Below are 24,104 nucleotides of genomic sequence, written 5' to 3'. Positions count from 1 at the left end.
GGACTCTGCTTGCTGATGGGGGGGGAGGAAGTCAGGGACAGGAGCACTTGGCTTTTGTCCTCAGTAGCTAGGTGGCTTACTGCAATAGGAACGGGGGCATCACGATCTGGGGTTCTGCTTTGACTCCCTACCTCCCGGGTGGAGTTGCTGAAGAGCTCTTGGCTTGGCCCACTGGTATGCTGTGAGGTTGGGAGTTTTCTAGCTGTACTTCCCTTTTTATGATGCAAGGTCACTCCTGGAGAGGATGTATATAGACGGGAAAGCAAGACTCCCTGTTCAGAGACAGAGATCTCTGGGGAAGTGGGGGGAGACAGGCGGGGGCTGCTCCTCACCACCTGCCCACCACTGCCTCGTGGCTACACTGTCCAAGTGCTGCTTCACAGTGACCACGAGTTGTGGTCTAAAAGACCTTTCCCTTTCTAGAAAGGGAAAATAAGGTGCTGTTAGCAGTACTGGTCATGTGCCAGCTTGCTACTGACACTTGGCTTAGTGTTCTAGTGTGTTTTCTTTTCTCCTGTTGGTTGTGTGGCTTGAACTCTGGGCTTGGGCACTGTCCCTCAGCTCTTCAGTTCAAGGCTAGTGCTCTACCACTTGAGCCACAGCGCCACTTCCAGTTTTCTGGTGTTCTATTGGAGATAAAGAGTCTCATGGACTTTCCTGCCCTGCCTGGCTTTGAACTGTGATCCTTAGATCTCAGCCTCCTGAGTAGCTAGGATTACAGGCATGAGCCACCAGCGCCTGGCTCTAGTGTGTTTTCTTAAACCTTTGAGAAATAGAAATAGTTGGTTCTTGGGGTCATTGAAGAAAACAGTGGTTTCACATGGCGTATGTTATTGGTAGAGTTTGGGAGGACACGCTAAATATTTCATGATTGCAGGTTGGTGGAAAGAACCTTTAAGAACACAATAGATGATCTGCATGCCACACTTGTTTGCCAGGTGGGATGAGCTGTTGGCTCACTGAAGCTGTCCCTTAGCTCCGCTCCTCTTCCTAGTGGTAGCATGAGGCAGTGACCTGGGGTGAAGGTGCTTGACCACGACTCTGAGTGTGGACGGGACAGCAGCGGGAAGCTCCAGCATGCGCAGGAATCACAGGCTCGGGCCTTTTGTGCTTGTGTCAGTGTTTATGTGAAATACACTTTCTCTATGGCCATGGGGACTGAAGTTACTGATCAGCATAAATCTGAAACAGGCCTTGACTGGAATGCAGCCAGGCTGCAGCTTCTGCAGATACCTGCACAGAGCCCTTCGTCGTCGCCTCCTGTTTATTGAGGTATAGCTTGATAGACAACGTATATGTATGTATACATAGACATAGGTGGAGCCTATATACATATATTTCCTTGTTTTTTTAAAAAAGCAATTAGTGCGGGTGGGTCACGCTGCACCGATCCTTGTGTCTGGCTTCTTTTATTTGGTTGGTGGTTTGGAGATTTGCTTGTATCAGAAATTTTTTCTTGTTTTTTTTTTTTTTGCTCAGAAGCAGGCTATGATATGATTAGACCATGCATTATTAATCTTCTTATGGCTTATTGGGTGGTTTCCAGTTTGGGGATATTGTGATGAGGCAGCTCTGCGCAGCTTTGTACACATTCTTGTGTCCGTATTCATATTTGTTTTCTGGAGTAACTGTCTAGAGGTAGCTTGCTGTATGGTGGGCTGGGTATTTAAGCACTCTGCTGCCTTCCCAAATGGTGCTGTTACTTCTGTCCTTATACAGACAATTAAAGATGAGGTCACATCGTAGCTGTGCTACATAGGCAGGGTCTCTACGGTCGCCAGTTCTGTGTTCTGCAAACCAGCTTTACATTTTTATTTTGTGCCAGTCCTACGGCTTGAACTCGGGGCTGGACACCACTGTCTCTGAACTTTCTTGCTCAAGGATAATGCTCTACCACTTGAGGTACAACTCCACCTTTGGCTTTTGGTGCTTAATTGGGAGCTGAGTCTTTGGGGGCTTTGAACTGTGATCTTCAGATCTCAGCCTGCTGAGTTGCTAGGATTACAGTCTTGAGCCTCTGGTGCTGCCAGCTTTAGGTTTTAAACATTGGTAAGATAAGCTCATTGGAAAACAGTTCAAAGTCTTATTAAGCATCTGTTTGAATCAAGTTGCTGTATCTCTGGCATGGTGGCCCACAATTGTCACTCCAGAGGCTGGCTAAGGCAGGAGGACTGAGTCTGAGGTCAGCCTGGGAGACCCTTGGCGGGAAGACCTAGCGCATTACGGATAGCCTTGCTGCAAGGTTTGTCAAATGTCTGGGACGTTCCCTGCGCACCGAGGGGTCACCGTCTGAGAACATCAGAGTGCACAGGGGCAGGGGGCTGTTCTGTGGGGCTTGGCTCCCAAGGCAGGAGCCTGGGCAGAGAGCTTGGGTGTTGGGAACTACCACCAAATGTTTAATGTTGGATGTTAGACAGAGCTACCCCTCTGGTCTCTCCATTCCCCAGATCCTGAGGCCCTCCTCCCTGGTCCACTGCTGTGTGTATGTGTGCGTGCACATGTGCATGCGTGTGTGTTTCTCAGGGCTCCTAGTTTCAGACACAGGCAACAAGAGGGCCTGTGAAGCCAGGCCTGTGGACCGTAGGCATGGTGGACTGTGTGGTGACTTCACTGCAGATTCCTGACTTCTGGGTCAGCATCTAATTTTCTGCTTTTATAACTGATGCATAAAAAATGAAAACACAGTTTTGGGGTAGCACGTGATACTTCAGTACACGTGTAGATTACGTGGACTTTGGATTTGCCAAGCTGGCAGTCCCTGCGACCTTGGGCAGCCTGCCCTGCGTCGCGCTCTCGCTGGATAGTCTCTCCTGAGCTCTCTCCTGCCCTTTAAGTCTCTTTCCTGGCATGGTCCTCACTTGCACCCAGTTCTACTTCAGAATCTTAAATTCTACTACCATTTTTAGTTTTTAGTAACCAGGAAGTTGCCATACCTCTTGTCTCACAGACCCTGTGTCTGTTCCTGTGTCTGAGAATACTGTGGTTTTGCTGTGTTCGAGTGTTCTTCTCTACACCTTGTTCCCACTCTGAATTCCTTTCCCCTGAATTCTTTCCTGGATCTCTCCCCCCCCCTTCCTTTCCCCTCCCTGTGGCAGTTACTTTATTTTATTGCTTACTAGAAGGTGAGCACAGGCCATCATTAAGAAGTTGGCAGCCAGCTTCCCCTATGCACGTTAAAGATGCATGTTAGGAAATATCCACCCTGCTCCTTGTTCTGCCATCCAGACTTAATTAGCTTAGAAAAGAGCGTTAAAAGAGATAGTAAAGCCTCTAAAAGGTCAGGCCGGCCCAGGGCCCAGGGCCAGAATTTATAGTTCCCTTACTGTACCGCTAGGGTCAGAGACCTGCTTGCTGCCCCATTGCTCTGGACTTAAACACACACACTTTCATTTCGCTTCCTCCACCCTGCAGTGTCGTCTTATAGCAGCTAGAGCTCTTCCTTAAGTCCTGGTGGCCAGTGCCCCCGTGTCTGCTGCTGCTGGCCTGTGAGGGAGTAGCAGCGCTCTTGCGGCTTCACTGGGCTGTTGCTCTGTGGGTTTTTCTGGGACAATTTGCTTTTTCCTCTCTAGCACTCCATCTCTGTGGTGCCGTCGGGAAGCAAGCCCCTTGCTACTGATAGAGCTTTGGCTTCTGTTGTCCGGCAGCCTCTGGCTCTCACTTCCCACCCTGGGCTTGCCTTGTGTTCAGGATGGAGAGAGCTACAAGCATTTGGAAGCTGTGTCTGTGGGAAGTGTGGCCTCTGGCAGCCCTGCCCAGCCTTAGGGAAACTTGGCAGTGACTGACACACTTGTTGGGGACCCCACATGTCTCGGGCCACATCAGTGTTTCTAGAAGATTCCTGGATTGTCCATTTGCCAGGGTTCTGTGACCCCCACTGGGTCCCAGCTCTTCCTTTGCTGCTTTGCTCCCTCCTAGCAGGGCCGGCACTCCAGCGCACCGGCTTGGACTCGCTCTCCCCCCTTTCCTACGGTTCACTTCACATGGCTACTCAAACAGTTTGCAGATGGCTGGAGTAAGGAGCAGCCAGATCTGACCTGGATTATCCCTGGGTCTTTCTTGAGAGATTGTGGCTTATAGGTTTGAATTTAACGCTAGGCCAAAAGAGTAGGAGGGTACAATAGACTAAAGGTAAATATCTACTGGGCATGGTGGGGCTTGCCTGTGGTTCCAGCCCCTAGGGAGGCTGAGGCGGGAGGGTCTTAAGCCAGTCTGGGCAACATAGATAGAGCCCATCCTGAATAAAAGCAAAACACCAAAATCAATGAGTGAATTTCCAGGGTTGTGATCTGTTCGCATGTGATCAGAATGTAGAAGGCAGCCAGTGAGTGGAAGCCAGGGTGAGGGTCACGTGGCCGCATGCTCACACCTTCCAGTGCAAACAACAAAGCAAGTCACGTCTCTAGTCAGCTCTTGATGCCTTTCAGGTCCTGTCTCGAAGGCCGGCATGCACCTTAAGATCCTCAAGAAAAGGCACAAAATGTTCGCGTGATGGTCAGTGCTGACCTGTGAGGTAAGAGCATTTGCTTGCGGAGACAGAATCACCTTGTGGCCCAGGCTGGTCTTGAACTCATGATTCCACATTGGCATCGCAGCCTGGCGTGTGTCACCACACCTAGCTCGAGCATGACTCTTGGTGGAGGGAGGAGGGTGTGGCCCGTCTCCTTTTCCAGGCTGACCCCTCGGGTTGCGAGGAAGGAAGCGGGAGCAGGGCCCAGGTCAGCGCGGTGAGCCAGTGCGCCAGCCTCCCTTGCGTCTGCACGCTGGCTGCCCACGTCTGCCTGTCGGCCGTCCTCCCTCCTTCCCGGAATGTGACAGCGCTCTCTAAGCCCACACGCGGCCAGCCGTCCTGGGGCTCAGCAGGGTCTGTGGCCCTTGAGCCCCGGGTCCTAGTCGTGCGCTAAGCTGTAGCCGCGGCAGCACACCTGTGGCCACGCCAAGGCTGAGGGTCCTGTCGGGGGTCCCACGGAAGGAGGTCTCTGTGGGTCCTGTCGGGGGTCCCACGGAAGGAGGTCTCTGTGGGTCCTGTCGGGGGTCCCACGGAAGGAGGTCTCTGTGGGTCCTGTCGGGGCGCTCCCACGGAAGAGGTCTCTGTGGGTCCTGTCGGGGCGCTCCCACGGAAGGAGGTCTCTGTGGGTCCTGTCGGGGGTCCCACGGAAGGAGGTCTCTGTGGGTCCTGTCGGGGGTTCCACGGAAGGAGGTCTCTGTGGGTCCTGTCGGGGCGCTCCCACGGAAGGAGGTCTCTGTGGGTCCTGTCGGGGCGCTCCCACGGAAGGAGGTCTCTGTGGGTCCTGTCGGGGGTCCCACGGAAGGAGGTCTCTGTGGGTCCTGTCGGGGCGCTCCCACGGAAGGAGGTCTCTGTGGGTCCTGTCGGGGCGCTCCCACGGCAGGCTCTGCGGGGTGTCTGCTTGGAGAGAGAAGTTAGAATAGACGGGACACACCCCTTCCCTGCAGGGGTGTCCTTCTAGCTGCCAGCTGCACAGAGGGCTGGCTGCGTGCTCTCCATCCTCCTATGTTACTTAGAAGTTTGAAGCTGTTCCAGCCTGGCCCGGGAGTGGGGCTGTTCATGGACTGTGCTGGCCCGTGCTTTCGCATTGGGAGGCGCTGTGGGGAGTCTCAGGGGTCCCAGGGGTCTGAGTGCTCCAGCAAGGTCCTCACGGACTGTGCTGGCCCGCGCTTTCGCATTGGAAGGCGCTGTGGGGAGTCCCAGGGGTCCCAGGGGTCTGAGTGCTCTCCAGCAAGGTCCTCACGGACTGTGCTGGCCCGCGCTTTCGCATTGGGAAGGCGCTGTGGGGAGTCCCAGGGGTCCCAGGTGTCTGAGTGCTCTCCAGCAAGGTCCTCACCTGTTTCCACGACTGCCGTGCGATAGCTGCCGCCTGCCATTCCAAGCGCAAGGCCTCCTTCCCTTCGCACACCTCGCACCCTGCCTGCATTAATCGGGTTCCGTTTCTGCTTGGGAAGCGCAGCTCTGTCCCAGCACACCCCTTGGTGTTTGCTCTCATCTTTTTTTTTTTTTTTTGTCGGTCGTGGGGCTTGAACTCTGGGCCTGGGCGCTGTCCCTCAGCTCTTCAGCTCAAGGCGAGCGCTCTACCACTTGAGCCACAGCGCCACTTCCGGTTTTCTGGTGGTTTATTGGAGATAGGAGTCTCACGGTCTCTCCTGCCCGGGCTGGCTTTGAACCACGATCCTCAGATCTCAGCCTCCTGAGTAGCTAGGATTACAGGCGTGAGCCACCAGCGCCCGGCTTTTGCTCTCGTCTTGAGAGGCCAAGACAGAGAGGACTTTGAGTCCCCAGGCTTTATTTGCCAGCAGTGTTCCGCCCTGGGTACACATGATTAGAGAAGGTCGTGCATCAAGGAGCTGTCCGCACGGTCGCCGCCGGGGGAGGAGCTGGGTTCCTTTACTGTCTGGCAGTCCAATGCCAGAACGGACTAGTCGCTGGAGGCACCCTTGCCAGGTTGAAGACACGAGGGTGTGTCCAGACACAGGTGTCGTTAGGGCTGGGAGTGGTAAGAGGAGGCTGGTGGGCAGCGCGGGTCACACACACACAGGGAAAAGCCAAGAGGGAGCTGCAGCTCCGCATGAGACACGGGGTCCTGTCCCCTGCCTGCGTCCAGGCTGTGTGAGCTGGACTGACCAAAGCAGAGCAGGTGGACCTTGGGGTCAGCGAGCCAGCCCCCTGCCAGGCAGTGGGAGCTGTGGATTTGCATGCCATTGTCTTTGTGTGTGGCAGGGTGACCAGATGGACAGTTAGGCAAAGGTGGGGCCATTCAGCTCTGAGCCAGCTCAGTCTGTGTGTTCTTTCCTGCTGTCTTCAAAGTCTTTCAGTGACTGCAAAGGGGCCCAGGGCACGGGGACCCCTGTGGAAGGTGGCTGTGTCCCTGGGCCTCACCCGCCCCCCCGCACCTCCGCAGGGGTTCGCGTCTGGGAATCATGCAGCCGTCAGGACGCCGGCTGCGGGACGTGGAACACCATCCTCTGCTGGCGGACGACAATTACGACTCGGCGTCCTCCTCGTCCTCCGAGGCCGACGTGGTGGACGGGGTGTGGTTCATCCGCGATGGCTGTGGCGTGGTCTGTGCCATCGTGACCTGGCTGCTGGTCGTCTACGCAGACTTTGTGGTGACGTTTGTCATGCTGCTGCCCTCCAAAGACTTGTGGTACGCGGTGGTGAACGGGGTGCTGTTCAACTGCCTGGCGGTGCTCGCGCTGTCGTCGCACCTGAGGACCATGCTCACCGACCCCGTGAGTGTCCGCCCCGCCGCCCGCTCTGCGGCTGGCGCCCGTGCTCGGTCGTCCAGGCTCGTGGCTTCTCCACGTCCGCTGCGGGGAGACGCTGCTTACACACAGGGCCCGGGCACCATGGCCGCGTGCTGCCGTGGCACGTGCAGACATCCCCGCTCCAGAGCAGCATCCTCTCTCCACAAACCCCGTCCTCGCTGTGGAGCGGGGCACGGCACCTCCTCTGCACCTTCCCCTCCCAGCCTCCCTCCCCCGCTGCTGGCGGCCGCCCAGCCCCTCCAGCACATGGGCCGATCTGTCCGGCTGGGGTCTGAACCCCGTTGCGGGGCTTGTGAGCATGCTTGGTGAGGCTGGCTGCAACATCATGAGACACAGTGCCTTTGAGGTTCTGGGGTCTGCTGCTGCTTTCCACCGCCGTGACAGGAAGTGCGGGGGGGGGGGCTGTCTATGGAGGGAAGGGTATCTGGGAAGGCCGGCCTCTGGGCTGTTGGCTGTTGAGCCTGGGTGGATGTCATTTAACCTGACACTTCCGGCCCTGCCCTGTCATAGCTAGTTTTTCATACTCACGCTGTGAGAGGTGGCCCTAGCACGAAATGCATTAACCTCCCCTTCTCCCCAATTAACACATGCTCCCGTGCGGCAGGGGGCAGTTCCCAAGGGGAATGCTACCAAGGAGTACATGGAGAGCCTGCGGCTGAAGCCGGGCGAGGTGATCTACAAGTGCCCCAAGTGCTGCTGCATCAAGCCCGAGCGCGCCCACCACTGCAGGTGCGCCCGACACACGCCCTCCTCCTCCCCCCAACCCTGCAACCCCGGCACCCTCGAGAGCCTCAGGCCAGTGCCTGCCCCTCCCCCTCCCCCTCGGCCCTAGACTTGCCAGAGCAGGAGAAGCAGCATGGTGCCCTGCTCTCTCCAGGGCCTGGTTGGCAAGGGCTGGTGCGTGTGCACGCAGCTCACCTGGCCAGCTGTGTGGAGGGAGTAGGAGGTGCCCCTCTGCCCCACTCCTGGGCCTCTCTGCCTCATTCACAGGGCTCGCTCTCCCATGCTCTGCTTCCCTTACCGGCCCTGCTGCTCACAGAAAGCAGCGCCGGTGTCTGTGGGGCATGCTGGCAGACACCGGTGGTTTCAGAGAGGAGCCAGAGCAGTTCAAGTAGACACTGGCACGCTGCAGGTCTCCTGGCGCCCTGCCCAAGTCTTTGCGCAGTGTGTCCACTCACGGCTCCACGTCCTGGCTCCCCCGGTCTGCTGTCCCTTGCAGGACACTGAGCAGCTGCCGCCTGTGCTCAGTGTGCGGTTAGCTGGGTAAGCCAGCGTCCACCCTCGGGGGCAGCCCTGGGTGCCCAGCTCCACCCAATTAGTTGGCATAAGCTGTTTCTGAAACACAGCTGGGAGCCGATTCAAATCCAGTGCAAGGCGTGGACGGTAGACCCCAGTTGTAAGAATAAGGCCGCCCTCGAGCGGGGCTGAGTGGCACAGTGTGGGTGTGAATGGGTGGTAGGATCATTTGAAGGCGCCAGACATTTCTCGGTCTCGCTGTTTGGCCAAGGCTGGCCTCCCAAGTGCCGGGGTTACAGCCACGCACCACCCTATTTAGCTCTGTGAATTTAAAAGCTCAGGTTTTTGTTTTTCTGAACCAGTCAGCTTGCTGCATTATCAATAGGTATGCCTGGCCCAGTTTTGCTGCAAGAGTCTGGAACTGTGCCTTTTAGTGCATGGACTTCCTTGGGGAGCAAGGACATTTAATTTAAAGGAGCAGCACGCTGCAGCGCAGGCCTGTGCATGATTTACAGGACGTGTCCTGGCCTTGCCCCAGAGTACGCATGCTCAGTACACTCTCCCTTTCAGTATTTGCAAGAGATGTATCCGGAAAATGGACCATCACTGCCCCTGGGTGAACAATTGCGTGGGAGAGAAGAACCAGAGGTTTTTTGTGCTCTTCACTGTGAGTAGCAAGGGGGGGGGGGGTGTGACGGGAGAGTCCGCCTAGAGCTGGCCCAGAGCGGAAATCAGTCCTTGGTCCAGATGCTGAAGCCACCGCTGTGCTGGCACGGGGTGGGGGTTGTGGTCCCAGTGGATGTGGGTACCAATCCCCACAGCTCACCTTCCAGAAGACTCTGCTCTTGAGCAGGCACGTGTCTTCGCGGTGAGGGCGGGGGGGGGGATGGGAAGGTGACGTCACCTCCCCCGCAGATGTACATCGCCCTGTCCTCGGTCCACGCGCTCATCCTCTGTGGGCTCCAGTTCATCTCCTGTGTCCGTGGGCAGTGGACCGGTAAGTACATGGGATGCACGGGGTGGGAACTGCAGGGGAGAGTTGGGAGTCCAGTCCTGAAAAGCCCGTGGGCCGCGCTGACCCCTGCCATGCGCTGTGCTGAAGCTGTGCAGTTGCTCTTCAGATAACGTCATCATCTGTAGTTTGCAGGCTTTTGAGACTAGAGGGAAATTACTGTTGTTCCCCCCACACCCCCCCAACACACACCTTAGCCATGTCTGTCTCCTGCCTAGCTGACCTGACCTGGCCTTGTGTCTCTGGACTTCAGTGGCCCAGGCGGGCTTTGAGGGACCCCCATTTTAGGGGCCTGAGCTCAGGCGGGTGGGGCGGGTGTGGCTGGGTCAGACCTCGGGGAAGATGGGGCCGGCAGCAGGGCTCAGGTTGCTGGGAAGGGCTGCCTTGCCACCCCTCTCTTGCACATCGCCCTGTGAAGCCACGGGCGCCTGCCCTCGGGCTCTGCCCCGCAGTCACCCGGCCCGCTCTGCCCACAGAATGCAGTGACTTCTCCCCTCCCATAACGGTGGTCCTGCTGATCTTCCTGTGCCTTGAGGGTCTCCTGTTCTTCACGTTCACGGCAGTCATGTTTGGCACCCAGATCCACTCCATATGCAACGACGAGACGGTAGGCCTTGCCGGCCCTGCTGGGGGCCTGGGGGTGGTCCCCTGAGCCCCGCGTTCCCTCCCTCGGTGCCCATTTCAGGTCTTGCCTGGGCCCCCTGCCCTGTGCTGCCGCTAGGTCGGCTCTGGTATGTGTGTATGCTGAGGCCTAGAAGGCACCACGTAGAAATGCTGGGGCCCCGGGGGTCCCGCCCGCCAGGCCAGGTCTGATAGCCGTCTGCCCAGAAGCTAGCTGTGCCGGTGTGCAGTTCAGGGTCTGACCAGTGGCCAGGGCCTTCCCGGAACTGCTGCCCACTCGGTCCTTTCTTGTATCCAGGAGATCGAGAGACTGAAGAGCGAGAAGCCCACGTGGGAGCGGAGGCTGCGGTGGGAGGGGATGAAGTCCGTCTTTGGGGGTCCTCCCTCACTCCTCTGGATGAACCCCTTTGTCGGCTTCCGCCTCAGGCAACTGCAACTCAGGCCCAGGAAAGGGGGCCCCGAGTTCTCCGTGTGAGCCTCCGGCCGGCCCGACTCAGTCTCAGACATTTGTTGTCACTGGAGTCAGCGGTGGCGGCGGCCTTGCCCACATCGGGACCAGCAGCAGGTGGAGCTGCCCAGCTGCTGCGGGCGGCCAGTGGCTCCACGGACCCAGGGCCTGTCCCGAGGGAAGGCTGTCCCCCTTCCTGCACAGCTGTGTTGTCAGGAGGCTGTGGGGTGCTACATGGGTCAGGAACCCCATGTACCAAGCTGCTCTTCTCAATCCAAGATGGCAGGCCGTGTGGCTCCCTGGCCGGAAGGGGCGTCTCCACAGAGACCCGGCGGCCCGGGCAGGCTCTGGCTCTGCACTGAACAGCAAGTCCGTGTGTGCGTCCATCTGTGTGTGTGTCTGTGCGCGCGTGCATGTGTGTCAAAATCGGCAGTGTGACATTTACTGGTGTGTGCAGCAAACAAGCTATTTTTAGACACCGCCGTTTCAGGGAAGTGGGGTGGGCTGGTGGCCCCGCAGGGGCTCCTGTGAATGTATTGCACACGGAGAGCCGGATCCAAAGAGCAGTCATTCCTGCGCGGCCCTCTGCGGCCGCGTTTGCATTTTACTTTCAGATCCACAGTGCTTGAGGCCCAGGGCTGAGCTTGCGGTTGCTCCGGCCGCGCCGTGCACAGCCCCGCGAGCCTGCGGCCCCTCTGGGCACCTGCGCCGCGCTGGTGGCTTTGGTTTTTATGTTCGTTCTCTACCCACAGCACAGGTGATAACTGGACCCTTGGTGCGAGAGAGCTTAAAATTATGCCAGGAAGCAAACAGCTCCCCTCTGCGGGGCTTGCCTTAAACTTGCCCGCTGTCCCTTCGCTGCTGGCCGTGAGGAGGCGCCACGCCCGTGCCCGCTGACGGGGGTGCCCGCCTGGGCACCGGCTGCCTTCCTGTCTGCTGTGTGTCGGCCTCGGTCGCTCTGCGGTGACCGCTGGTGACAAGCCTGAGGGAAGGGACAGACTCACAGCCAGAGGTCAGCGCGGGTTGACCAGGACCGTGTCCAGTAGTCGCTGCACACCGTGTCTGGCTTGGACACGGGTGGGAGGCTTGAAGTATGTCCAACCTATTCAATCAAAGTCACTATCACAGCGGTCCGCACCGCGAGACTTGGCGAATCAAGTATACTTGACTTTCAACCTCTCCTTTCAATGTAACTTTTATATAAAATAAAGTAACCAATGGACAGTTCTCATACTAGTTCCTGTGTCGATTCCGTGTGGCATCTTCCTGCTGGGGTTCCGGTGGCTTCTGCCCTTGACAGGTAAAGCCATGCTCACGTGCCACCGGGGTTGGCTCTGCTCTGTCTTGGCTTTCCCCTAAGTGCCCTGGATCATTTTTAAGAGTGCATAAACTATTTAGAAATCACCCTCAAAGGCCTGAGGTGAGGCTCAACTAGTGTAGCAGCTGTCAGGCTGCAGGACCTGAGTCCAAACCCCAGTATGGAAAAAGAAGATCCTCTTTGATCCACATTGCCAAGTACCTAGAGTTTGTAGTTTTTGCTGACTTTCTTTTCTTCCCAGTCCTGAGGCTTGAACTCAAAGCCTCGGCGCTGTCCCTCAGCTCTTCAGCTCAAGGCTAGTGCTCTATCACTTGAGCTACAGCGCCACGTCCAGCTTCTTCTGTGTATGTGATACCGAGGAATCGAACCCAGGGCCTCGTGCGTGCCAGGCAAGCGCTCTCCGCTGAGCCGCCTTCCCAGCCCTTTGCTGATGTTTTGAGACAGGTGTGCTATAGCCCAGCCTGGCCTGGTATTCGATCTGTCTCGTCTTCCTGAGTGCTGGGATTACAGGCATGCGCCAGCACTCGTTGGGCACATTTTAAAAAATATTGGTACTAGGAGGGACGCAGAGAACTCTTCCCACACCGCCACCTTCCCAGCCACGGGGGCGCTGGGGGTGGGAGGGGAGCCTGGGACGCAGGGGCAGCCCCGCGGCGCCAGGCAGGGGCAGCCCCGCCCCTGTGTCTCTGCTGACTTGTGCTCTGCTGCCCCCCTCTGGCAGGATGAGCAGCCTCAGTACATGGAGTGGAAAGGAGGTGAAGACTCCTGGGTGGAAGGGTGGCTGTGATTGGCTGAGCTGTGGGAGCTGTGGGAGCGGCAGCCTGGGAACACTTGGAGCCAGGCCCAGCCACATGCCCGCCCGGCGAGCACAGAGGACGTGCCTGCAGCCTTAGTGCCAGCCTCAAATGGTGCAGGAGGCAAATGGCTCTCTTCTCGGGGGGCCAGCCTCCAGAGGAGGTGCAGGATGCTGAGGGGTGGCTGTGGGCCTGCCCCCGTGCTCGCACAGGATCCCTCATGCCCAGGAAGGCGGGCAGTTCTGCGGACCTCCAACTCCAAGGCGACAGAAGCGGGGGGGGGGGGCAGCGAGCGCCGGCTGGCTCAGCGCAGCGGGGGACAGCTGGACTGCAAGGGAGGCAGGGCAGGGTGCAGGGACCGGCCAGTGGAAGAGGGGGGGGTCGTGTGGGCCCCGGGATTCACCCGCCCTCCCCGCGTTCACCGGGGCCCTCCTCAGTCCGCAGTTGGCATCAGATGGCTGCTGTGCTGTTCTGGGAAGCACTCTGCAGACGTTTGCAGCGCCCGTCTCCATGTTTCCCCGGGTGCGCATACCATCGCAGCGTCTCAGCCCCTGCGCAGCTGGCTCCCCCCAGGGCACTGCCAGCAGTCCCCAGACCCTTGGTTCAACCCCTGGTTGCTGGGGTCCACCAAACCCCGATGGTACAGTGGAGAAGAGCAAGGCACCAGGCTCCGTAGTCACCGAAGGACACTGCCCCCTATTGGCGGAGGCGGATTCCAGGTGCGGCGCGTTCTGGAGAGGTTCTAGACCACACCTGCAGTCCCAGCCTCCCCACTGACTGGTACACCGCGTGTGCTGGGCGCTCAGGCCGCACGGTCCCCGGGCTGCAGGCCTGTCGCGACCCCTCTGTGCCCCCCCCGTCCCCACCTGCTGCACTGGGTCTGATTTTGTTCCGGGTTTTCCTTTGACCCCTGGGCTTTGTGCTCTCCCCCATCTGAGAATTCTCTGGCTGTCTTGCTGATGGAGTGTGACACTGGCAGGACTGCAGATTCCAGAACCTTCCAGAGTCAACTCTCACTTGGGGCCCTGCCTCATCCAGGACCCTTGTCACCATGCCATTCCCTGAGACGCAGTGTGGCCGACGTGGCATTTTACAGGCTGGAAACAGACTGATTTCCCATCATGCCCTGCACGACTGAAGGGCCACCCCCTCCCCCACCCCGCATTGTCACCTGCCCTCAGGTGAGGATGTGCCCACGTCCTCACCACCGCCATTGCACATTGAAAACCTCCAGACTGTTCTACAGAACACACAAGGCTCTTACCACATTCTAGATGGGGAAACCGAGGCTCAGAGGTGCTGCAGGGTCCCCGGGGAGCGAACCACAATGGCCAGCATGATTAACAACAGCTGTCTGATAGCAACCATGCAGGAAGCTGGCGGTGTGACGCCTTTGCTGCCCTCTTACCTGATCACCCGCAGGCCGCGCAGAGGACGGGGAACTGCCGAGGCACCAGCCGGCACCGGCCAGCACCGTGCTGATGAGTGCAGCTTGGTGGCTGCTTCCCTCCAGCCGGGTTCAGGGTCCAGGAATCCTGGGAGAGAGGTGAGCACTGCAGTGCTGCACAGTGACCACCAGAGGGCGCCAGCAGCCCACAAATGCTGCATGCTCTCGGGATGCTGTGCATCCATTTGGACCAGTGTTTTGCGTAGTCTCTGTTTTGCTTTCTGTCTTTGCCAGTCCTGGGGCTTGAACTCAGGACCTGGGCACTGTCCCTGTGCTTTTTTTTCCTCAAGGCTAGTGCTCTACCACTTGAGCCACAGTTCCACTTTGTTTTGATGGTTCATTGGAGATAAGACTCAAGGACTTTTCTGCCCAGGCTGGCTTTGAATCGTGATCCTCAGATCTCAGCCTCCTGAGTAGCTAGGATGACAGGTGTGAGCCACCGGCACCTAGCTAAACCAAGGATTTATTCATCACTCATGTTCAAGGGCTGTGACCTCAGCTGACCCTAGCGTAGGACATTGGCGGCCGGAGAAGCCACATCCAGGGCAGCCTGGGGGAGAAAGGAAGCGCCCGAGGAGTCCTCCAGGCTGCCGCTGTCCTACGCGCAGGGCGCCGCGGCGGCAGAGGGAGCAGGTGGCGAGCGGCTCAGAGGGCTGTGCACATGGCCTGTGGGGAGGTGAACTCTGATTGGACCACAGGGTCCCCATCCTTCCCTGGGGAGGGGCTGGGACAAAGCAGCCCCTCCCTCCAACCTGTGGCCACCCCAGCCAGCCGGACGGGAGCCCGAAGTCCCCCTCCCAGGGGCTGTCTGGATACTTGTAACATCACTCAAATGTAAAATCATCAGCCGACGTGTGCAGCCTGGCACAGACCGGCTGTTCTGAGGGCCTGAGGACCGCGCCTGCTAGAACACTGCCCGGCAGTGGTGGGATCGTGGCAGCCACTCCCACCTTAGTGTGAATGAATTTGTCCTCTTTCACAACTGTGCAACCCAGAATTTGTGAGACAGGAGGCTGGGGCTGCCCAGCCCTCCAGACCAGAGGCCGCCGGCTTCGCAAGGCAGATCTGAAGCCAGGCCCACCCTGTCATCCCAGCCGCTCAGGAGGCGGAGATCTGAGGATCACAGGTGGAAGCCAGCCCAGCCGGGCAGGGAAGTCCGTAGACCCTCATCTCCAATGAGCCACCTACCGTCCAGAAATAGGGCTGTGGCTCAAGTGGTAAAGCACCAACCACCTTGAGCCAAAAAGCTCAGGGACAGCGCCCAGGCCCCGAGCCCACGGCGTAGGCCCACCCTGGGCGTGCACATTCGCCACGGCATGACCAGTGGGACCTGGGCTGAGGTACCCCATAAACATGCGTGTCTCTCGGGGGTTGGCTGCCCTTTGTTCAGCTCACTAACTAACACAGCATCCTTGCTCACAAAGGGGGGGGGATTTCAGGTTTTAAAAACCAAATAAAACCCTAACCAACAAACAGCCCAGGTCACTGATCACAGATCCCAGCAGGACAAACGGCCTCAGCAGCCAGTGGCCACGGCGGGCCCCAGGGCCCCAGCTCTGTTCTCCGAGGCCACTGATGTCCAGCCGCCATCCTTTCTCCAGCCCTGCTGGAGGGCCCGGCCCGGGCGAGCTCGGGCTGAAGCTGCAGGCCGGGCCTCTGTACTAGTGATCAGGACCTTTGCCAGTTGCTGAGGTGCAGACCAGGGGTTTTGGGAAACCACACCTAGCTTCCCCAGCCCGGCTGGCGGGAGCCTAAGGATGCAATGCTGTCTGGACTTGGAAAGATAATTTATCCGAGTGAAATCACTATCACATAAACGATCACCCCAGCCAGGCCCTGGCCACCCAGGCTTCTCGGGAGGCTGAGATCTGAGGATGGAGGTGTGAAGTCTGCGAGACCCTTTAGCTCCAAGTAATCACCAAAAAGCCAGACATGGAGCTGTGGCTCAGGTGGTAGAACACTAGCCTTGACCAAAGAAACCAAGGGACACTGCCTAGGCCCTAAGTTCAAGCCCCAGGACCAGCACAAACTAAAGAGCAACCATTTAACGTGAACAGTTCAGTGGCATGTAGAACTCCTTCCTGCAGCCCCCCCTCCATCCTGTTCAAAACCTGCTCCTCACGCTGCGGGAGCCCTGGGCCCTGGCTGGGAGGCCGCCCTCCGGGACCCAGCGCTGTCCACAGCACAGACGAACTGCTCTCGTGCTGGACTTGCTCTTGTGTGTTCTTGCTTGGCTTTTTTTCTTAAGGCTGACCCCGCACTCGTTGAGGGGCACCTCCAGCTTTCTGCTGGTTAATTGGAGATAAAGCATCTTACAGACTTCCCAGCCTGGATGGGCTGGCTTTGAACTTAGATCTTCGGATCTCAGCCTCCTGAGTAGCTGGATGGCAGGTGTAAACCACTGGTATTCAGATTTTGTTGTTGCTGTTGAGACAAGGTCTTGCTGTGTAGCCCAGGCTGTTCTGGAACTCTCTCTGCCTGTCCCAGCGTCCCAGGGCCGGGGCGACAGTGCCAGGATGGCAGGCCTGCACGGCGGCTTGGTTTTATCGTGGCATTCGAGGGGAATATCAACGCCACTTCACCATCAGGCCAGAGCCAGGGCCTGCTCTTGGGGACGAATCTTGCTACCTCATGCCCCCCACCCCCCCGGCCCAGGCCCAGGAAGCCCAGCCCCTCACCTGTGAGCAGCTGAGGCCAGCCTCACCCCTGCAGGCTGCCTTGGCATGCTGGCTCGCTTCCAGGAGACTCAGCTTCCTTCCTCTTCTGTCAGGGGGGCCGCAGTGCACAGGAGCTTCTGTGGCCTGCTCCATGCTTGGCCCTGGAGGACAAGGCCTGCCCGGCCCTCCGGCCCGCGGCCCGGGGCTCCTGACCTCTTCCCCGCCTCCTCCTCCTATCCCACTCTCTGAGCAAAGCTGGAAACAGTCTCCTCCTCCGAGTTTAGGGGCTCAACGAGGCGCACGTGCACAGCGGCTCAGCTTTGCCGGCCCGGCTGCGGGATCAGGGCAAGGGCGCCGCCCGGGCTGCAGCTGCGTGGAGCTGAGTTCCTGGAAGCTGGGGTCCCGGCTGCCTTCGGCGGCTCCTCTAGGGAGCTGAGCCGCGTGACAAGCGCAGCCGATGGCGCTTTCCCCCTTCCTGAGCCGAGGAGGCGGGCAGGCCTGCCAAGCCCCTGTGTCCGTGCGCACGCTCCCAGGAAATTTCCACGGCCCCTGGGCCCTCTGCCTTCCCCACCAGCCGGCCTGGAGTGCCCGCTTCCAGACAAAAGGGTTCCAGGCCTCTGGCAGGCTGTTGTTGTGGTGGCTGGAGTATTTTCTTCCTTCTCTGTAAGGTTCGCCGGCATTGGGGTGTCCCGCGGTACAGTGGTGGGCCTCGGGGACGGCAAACACCTTAGAAAACTTGGAGTGTTCCTGGGGGGCCAAACCCACCCATCACACCATCCCGGCCCCGGTTCCTTAGGGGCTCCTCTCTGCTGGCTCTGAGGACGCCCACAGCTTCGCCAGCCCGGCAGCCACAGGAAGCGCGTTTGGTGTGAACACAGCCGGGCACAGCCAGCCCACCAGCGGATCCCAGCATCTAGGACCTTAGCTGACTCATGCGGAAAACAATTCTTCACAGCTCAGGGCTTGAGGCGGATGCTTGTGCCTCGAGGAGCGCGTCCAGCACGCAGCAAGAGCAAGTGTGGGCGGAAGTATGAGTTCTCTCAACCTCATCACCAGTCAGAGGAGGAGCCAGGACAAGGCGGGGCGGGGCCACGCCCACCCAGCCAGCCAGTGACAGGACAGGAGAGGGCCTGGCCACGCCCACCCAGCCAGCCAGTGACAGGACAGGAGAGGGCCTGGCCACACCCACCCAGCCAGCCAGTGACAAGACAGGAGAGGGCCTGGCCACGCCCACCCAGCCAGCCAGTGACAGGCTGGGGATTGGGTCTAAGTCCAGGTCCTCTTCTCTTCACACTGAGATGGATAGGAGAAAGAGAAATGGCTGGTGGAGCTGTTTGCTTGGTGGCTGCTTTGAGGATGAGCTCAGTAACTAGCAACGGCCTGTGTGTGTGTGTGTGTGTGTGTGTGTGTGTGCACGGCCCCTAGTGCCCCTGCCATGGCTAAGTGTATCTCCTTCTGGAAGGCCAACCTGGTCTCTGCTCCTGGGCCATCTATTTGTCTGAAATTAACCTCACAGGTGTGCGTGTAGCGTCTGGGAGGTGTGTCCCCAGGAAGGCTGGGCCGGCAGCCCCCTGGACTCCAGCTCCAAGGCGGGTGCTCTCTGGAGAAAGCCCCGCCGGCTAGACCTTGGGCTGCCTGGGCAGTTCTGCTCACGTGCCCTGGATGGACGGCTGCGTGTGCAACAAGCTGTGTTCTCCCCCCCATGGCCACCAGAGGGCGCCACTGGGCCGGCAACCCCACCTCCCTTCCCGAATCCGTGAGGGTTGGCTCTCCTGGTCTTTAGGAGGTGGCTACCACGAGAACGGCCTCCAGCCTCCTCCATCCCGGCCTGCCTGGTCCATCGCCAGCCTCCATCGCCAGCCCCATCGCCAGCCCCATCGCCAGCTGGGGTCCAGCTGGGCATGTGGGTGGCCTTGAGCCTGGCGAGTGTAGGAGGAGCCACACTGAGGAGTCCGAGCTGCGGCTGCAGAGGCGTCCACGCAGGACAGGACAGCCCAGTGACCCCATGGGAGGACTCGGCCAGAGTCGCCTGCCTGCAGCTTCCTGGAGCCAGCGCTGACCCGGCACGTGGAACCGGAGAACAGCTGGACCCTCGAGGCCAGGCTCCCAGCGGCTGGCGGAGCTCCAAGTGCGGGGGGGGGGGAACCAGGGCCCCCCGGGACCCCTGATCATCAGGGTTTGTCTCGGTCACAAAGCCAAGCCAACATCTGTTTCAAAGCCGGCCTGAACCTGGGGCGCGTTGGATGTGGTCACTGATTTCTCAATCTCCGCTGTGCTCGGAGTGGGGTGCCGCTTTGGCCCACATGAGCCGGGCTGAGCCGGGCTGAGCCGGAAGACCCACGCCCCAGTTCGCCAGGCCCAGACCAGGCTGAGCGAAATGTCACGTGGGTGGCCAGGTCTCACAAAGGCCATGCCTGACAGGAGGCTGGACCTGGAGAGGACACAAAAGACTATCGTGAGCCCGATGCTCTGGAACTTTCCATGGGTCACAACCTCCCTAGACCTGGACTTCCCCCTCCCACTGCCAGGCCCTCCCTCTGAGCTGCTTTTTCTGGGTCCCCCCACCTTTCCCGGGGCGCCTCTCTCCCCTCAGCAGGTCCTGGAACCTTCCTGTCTTCCCACCCTGGGTCAGAGCCCCTCGTGGCCCAGATTCTCCCTGAGTGAGCTCAGGCCTCCAGCCACGCGTGGCCCGGGGGCTCCTCCCCCTAGGACCATCCCGGCCGGTGCACGCAGGGCCAGGCCGACAGAGGCCGCCACCTGCTGGGGGACCCCCAACGTGGGTCCTGAGGTGCGGACCCCTCGGCGTCCGTGCCCCCCGCCAGCCTAGTGACAGGGGTTGACTCAACGGTGAGTCAGGACAACCCGGCCTGGCACGTCAGCCGCTCAGCAAACGAGGCCTGGAAAATGTGTGCAGGGAGAGAAGAATCCCGAAACAAACAAACACGCGAAAGACGAGAAAGAGGTTTTTAAAAGCCTGGAACCAATTTTGGGGCTGAGCCCAGCGGCCCACACGGCGCAGATCCATTTCAGCTTCCCAAGCGTTATTCTATATGATTTCTTTCCTGCAAGAGCGCGGGAGAGCTGCGTGGGACCCCCCCCCCCCCGCGCGGGCCAAGACAGCAACAACTGGTTTTGATTTGGAAAAACAAAAGCCACCGGACCACAGAGGAGCAACGTCTAGGCAGGTTCCAGAAGCAGCCCACACATTCCTGAATGGCTTCCGGCACTCGGCGGGGGGCTGTGCCTCCTCTGCCTGATCACTCGACTTCTCTGGGCCGTGTGAAGAGGTTAGGCCTTGGCTGGATTGAAAACCCTCACAAATGGTGGCGTTTATTCATCCTACGAAAGGGAGACGGCTGGGGATCCGGATTCATCCTCCTGTACCTGCATCTTGGCAAATCGTACTGCCAGGACGCTGACGCTCGGCCGGCCTTCCCATGTGAGCGTGATGGGTTGGACAGGGCACAGAGGACACCAGGGGGCAGAGGAGGAGGCCGGGGCAAGGAGGCTGGGCATGGAGGAAGAGGAGGAGGCTGGGGCGAGGAGGCTGGGCATGGAGGAAGAGGAGGAGGCTGGGGCGAGGAGGCTGGGCGTGGAGGAAGAGGAGGAGGCCAGGGCAGAGGAGGCTGGGCGTGGAGGAAGAGGAGGAGGCCAGGGCAGAGGAGGCTGGACAGCGCCCAGGCCCTGAGTTCAAGCCCCAGGACCGGCAAAAAAAAAAAAGCTTCTCGAGCTGTTGCCGTGGCTTGAGAGGCAGAGGCCGGCTAGGAGCGGAAAGCCGGCAGGAGACGTGGAGCTGGGAGTGGAGCGGAGCAGCGCAGGGCCAGCACGGCCAGCACCAGGCCCTGAGTTCAAATCCCAGAACCACTAAGGAAATGAATGAATGAATGAGAGAAAAGGAAATGGCATTCTACTTTAGTTTGCACATCTCACAGTTCGATCCTTCCACGGCCACGGTGGAAAGGAAGTTTTCGTCTGGGTTTGTGACATGAATCAGGGGAAAAGGACTCTGCCTGGAAGACGGTCTCCACCGCGTGGGGTGGAGCAGAGCCGGCGCCCGCGGCACCTCAGGCGGGGAGCACGGGGCTCCATGAGGGGGCTGCACCCTCACTCCCCCGCCCCCCAGAGGCCTTCTCCGTGGGTCCCGGGACCAGAGGCCCATGCAGCCAGGGACAGAGAAATGCCCACAGCAGGCCGCTGCACGGAGCCCTGGCCCGGTCAGGTCTGAGCTCAGGGTCGGCGCTGCAGGCCCATGGGCCCGCCCGGCAGTGCGGAGGGGAGGGAGGCCGAGGCCTCTGGCGGTCATGGAGCCCGGCAGACAGCCTGTCTGAGGGCTGCAGTTAGGTTGGGGTGAGCTGGGTGACAGCGGCCCTCAACCCCCAGGCAGAGCCCAGCACCCCATCTCCCCGCACGCCAGGGACTCCGCCTCGGGACAACGTGGCCGTTGTGGTTCCCATGTCACATCTGCATCCTGGATGGGGAGGGAGGGAGGGAGGGCAAAGGGGCGTGCCTTCTGTCTTTCCCTCCCTCCCTCCCTCCCTCCCTCCTTCCCTCCCTCCCTCCCTCCTTCCTTTCCTCCCCTTACTTTTAGGTCCAAGGAGAAGGGCGGCCCTGGCTCCGGCTGGGTACCTGCCTCACTGGGCGTGAGGCTGCTGCCCGACCGCAGGTCCCTGAGGACCCCAGACCACACCGGAGGGAGGAGGGAGGAGGGAGGAGCCCAATAGTTCCCAATGAGTCTGCTCTGTGTCCCAGGCCTGGGCCTCAGGCCCGGGAAGCGCCCGCGAGCTGCTGCTCCCATGCCACTGGGAGCGGGGCGTGGGGCGCCACAGGCAGGAGGCGGGGGGGGGGGAGTCTGTGGGAGCTCCATGGATGGAGGCGAAGCTTTTGTCTGTACTTGGGTGGAAGAGTCTGTGAGAACCAAGATGGCCTGCTGTCCCAGACGCCCGGGTCTTGGGAGGGGGAGGGGAGGGGAGGAGGGGGAGAGGGAGGCTGGAGAACTCACACTGAGGGGGAAGAAGAGGATGGAGAAGGGGAGGAGGGGGAGGGGAGGCTGGGGAGCTCGTACTGAGGGGGAGAGGGAGGAGGAAAAGGGGAGGAGGAGAAGGAGCAGGAGGAGGAGGAGGAAAGGGAGGAGAAAGTGGGGGAGGAAGGAGGAGGTGGGGGATGGGAAGAGGGAGGAGGAGGGGGAGGAGAAGGGGGAGAGGGAAGGAGAGGGAGTGGGGAGGGAGGGGAGGAGGAGGGGGAGGCCGAGGAGGTCACTCGGGAGACTGGCGCACTGCCCTGCTTCCCCTGCGCACTCCCCTGGCGTCCGGCTCCCTGGTGATCTGCTGCCCCCCAGTGGCGGCAGGCCTGCACTGCACACACAGACACACACACAGACACACACACAGACACACACACACACACACACACACACACACACACACGGGTGGAGCCTCGGGTTCTACTCGGCCCCAGCCGGGGTGCTCACACTGGCTCTCTTGAACACTGATTTGCTGTCAGCCATTTGCCTTCGTGAGGGCAGAGTCCTCCACGACCCTTTGCAGGTGCTCGGCACTTGGGTCCCTGCGGGCCTGAAGGACAGAGGCTCTGCCTGGCCTTGCGAACGGAGCAGCGCTTTGCCTGGCCCAGGCCCGGCCTTGCCCCTGCCGCCCCTGCCGCCCAGAGCCTCTGCTGACTACGCCCCGTCTACCGGCGGGCGCTGTGCCACTGATTTGCCCACCGGACACCAACCTCCCACGCCAGCCCTCAGCACACACCCCGAGCCACCGCAGCCCTCCGGGGCAGCCCGGAGCCCCGCACCCCACCCACAAGGGGCGGGCACGCGGGGCGTCCGGTGTAGGACAGCAGTGGCCAGCTGCTCTACAGCCTGGAGCCTCCCGTGAGATGGGCCGTCCACCGGGCCCAGGGCCTCCGGGCTCCCTGCACGTGGCTGTCGGGGCGTCCTGGCCAGGAGGGAGGGACAGCCCCCCACCCCCCCGGCCGATGCACAGCTGTGTGCACTGTGGGCCTGTTGTCCAGGGTCACGGGGACCCCGCCACGGCCCCTGTGCTGGGAGGCGCTGTGGGGGGGTCGCCCGGCTGCGGTGACTGTCCAGCTCTGCTTCACATCCCGGGCCCGTGGCCAGTGCTGACATCTCCAGAGCAGCTGGTGGGCTGGGCCGCAGGGCCATCTGGAACTTTCCAGGCCTCAGGGAACACTTACATAACCGGTTCCCAGGGGGCATTTGGAGGATGGTCTCCCTGAGGGCCCAGGACCCGCAGCGTGTGTCGCGCAGGCGTGGTGGTGAGTCCACCCTGGTTACACTGGCTGACGGGTCCTTGGGGTCGTGGGTGGCGCTGGGCACTGTTGAGTGAATCCATGTCCGTGTGCGTGATCCTGGCCGCGGGACTCTGACCTCCACGCGCGCGCGCACACACACACACACATACACACACACACACACACACACATGCAGGGAAGCGCCCGCAAGGCCCCCCCGAGGGCTGCTCCCCGCGGGTCAGATGGGGGGGCACGGCTGCGTTCACTGACCTCCCGCATCCCCCGTGGGGACTCCTGCCTTGTTTTGACCCTCTGGAAACTTCCCCGGGCTCCATTCCTGGCGGTGAGTAAGCATGTCTGCTCTTTCCAGTATTCACAATGAAGCACGAATGAAAATTTGGGAGAGGGGAGCCGTGGGGAGACGATGACGATCGGGGTCCCGGGGGACTTCCTTCGCGCTCTGTCCTGCGCGTCCTTAAGCAGGGATGCTAACGCACTGTGGGCGGAGATTCCCAGCCCCGCAGCGCAGCGGCCTCACCCACAGCCAAGGAAGGGGCGCTGCCCCAGCCCAGCCGCCACCCCGCGACGGGCAGAAGTCCCACAGCTGGGGACAGCACCATGGCAGGGTCCGTCTGCGGACAGGAAGGCTACAGGAGGTCAGCTTCATCCCAGGAGCGACACCCCAGAGCCAGATGCCGGGTGTGTGCGTGTGTGTGTGTGTGTGTGTGTGTGTGTGCTTGAACTCAGAACCTCACACACTCACTCGGTATTTCACTCAAGGCTGGCACTCCACCACTTGAGCCACAGCTCTGCCTCTGGCTTTTTGGTGGAGATGATCTCAGGGGCGTTCCTGCCTGGGCTGGCTCTGCACCTTGCCCTCAGGTCCCGCTTCCTGAGCGGCCAGGAGCACGCGTGTGAGCCGCAGCACCCAGCACTCTGTTTTCCTTTTTTTTTGTCGGCCGTGGGGCTTGAACTCTGGGCCTGGGCGCTGTCCCTCAGCTCTTCAGCTCAAGGCGAGCGCTCTACCACTTGAGC

At 60.1% G+C, this 24,104-nt stretch overlaps 1 protein-coding gene across 2 annotated transcripts; it reads left to right on the top strand.

Moving 5' to 3' along the window:
- Positions 1-4,329: 4,329 nt before the first annotated feature.
- Zdhhc7 (zinc finger, DHHC-type containing 7) lies at positions 4,330-14,300 on the top strand. 2 transcript variants are annotated; one of them, XM_013012994.1, is made up of 8 exons: positions 4,330-4,510; positions 6,912-7,242; positions 7,883-8,007; positions 9,085-9,181; positions 9,430-9,511; positions 10,003-10,133; positions 10,446-10,668; positions 14,289-14,300. In XM_013012994.1, exons 2-7 carry the CDS (start codon positions 6,931-6,933, stop codon positions 10,620-10,622), a joined length of 924 nt encoding a protein of 307 aa, XP_012868448.1. In that variant the 5' UTR covers positions 4,330-4,510; positions 6,912-6,930; the 3' UTR covers positions 10,623-10,668; positions 14,289-14,300. The 2 variants fall into 2 exon arrangements, with proteins under 2 accessions (XP_012868448.1, XP_012868447.1); XM_013012993.1 differs by lacking the exon at positions 14,289-14,300 and having other exon boundaries at positions 4,331-4,510; positions 10,446-11,822.
- The last annotated feature ends 9,804 nt before the right edge of the window (positions 14,301-24,104 follow it).

The sequence above is a fragment of the Dipodomys ordii genome, unplaced genomic scaffold (genome assembly GCF_000151885.1).
Source record: "Dipodomys ordii isolate 6190 unplaced genomic scaffold, Dord_2.0 Scaffold18, whole genome shotgun sequence".
In the NCBI taxonomy this organism is placed as follows: Eukaryota; Metazoa; Chordata; class Mammalia; order Rodentia; family Heteromyidae; genus Dipodomys; species Dipodomys ordii.
Note: the sequence above shows the minus strand (reverse complement) of the source record. Positions and strands in the feature narration are given on the sequence as shown.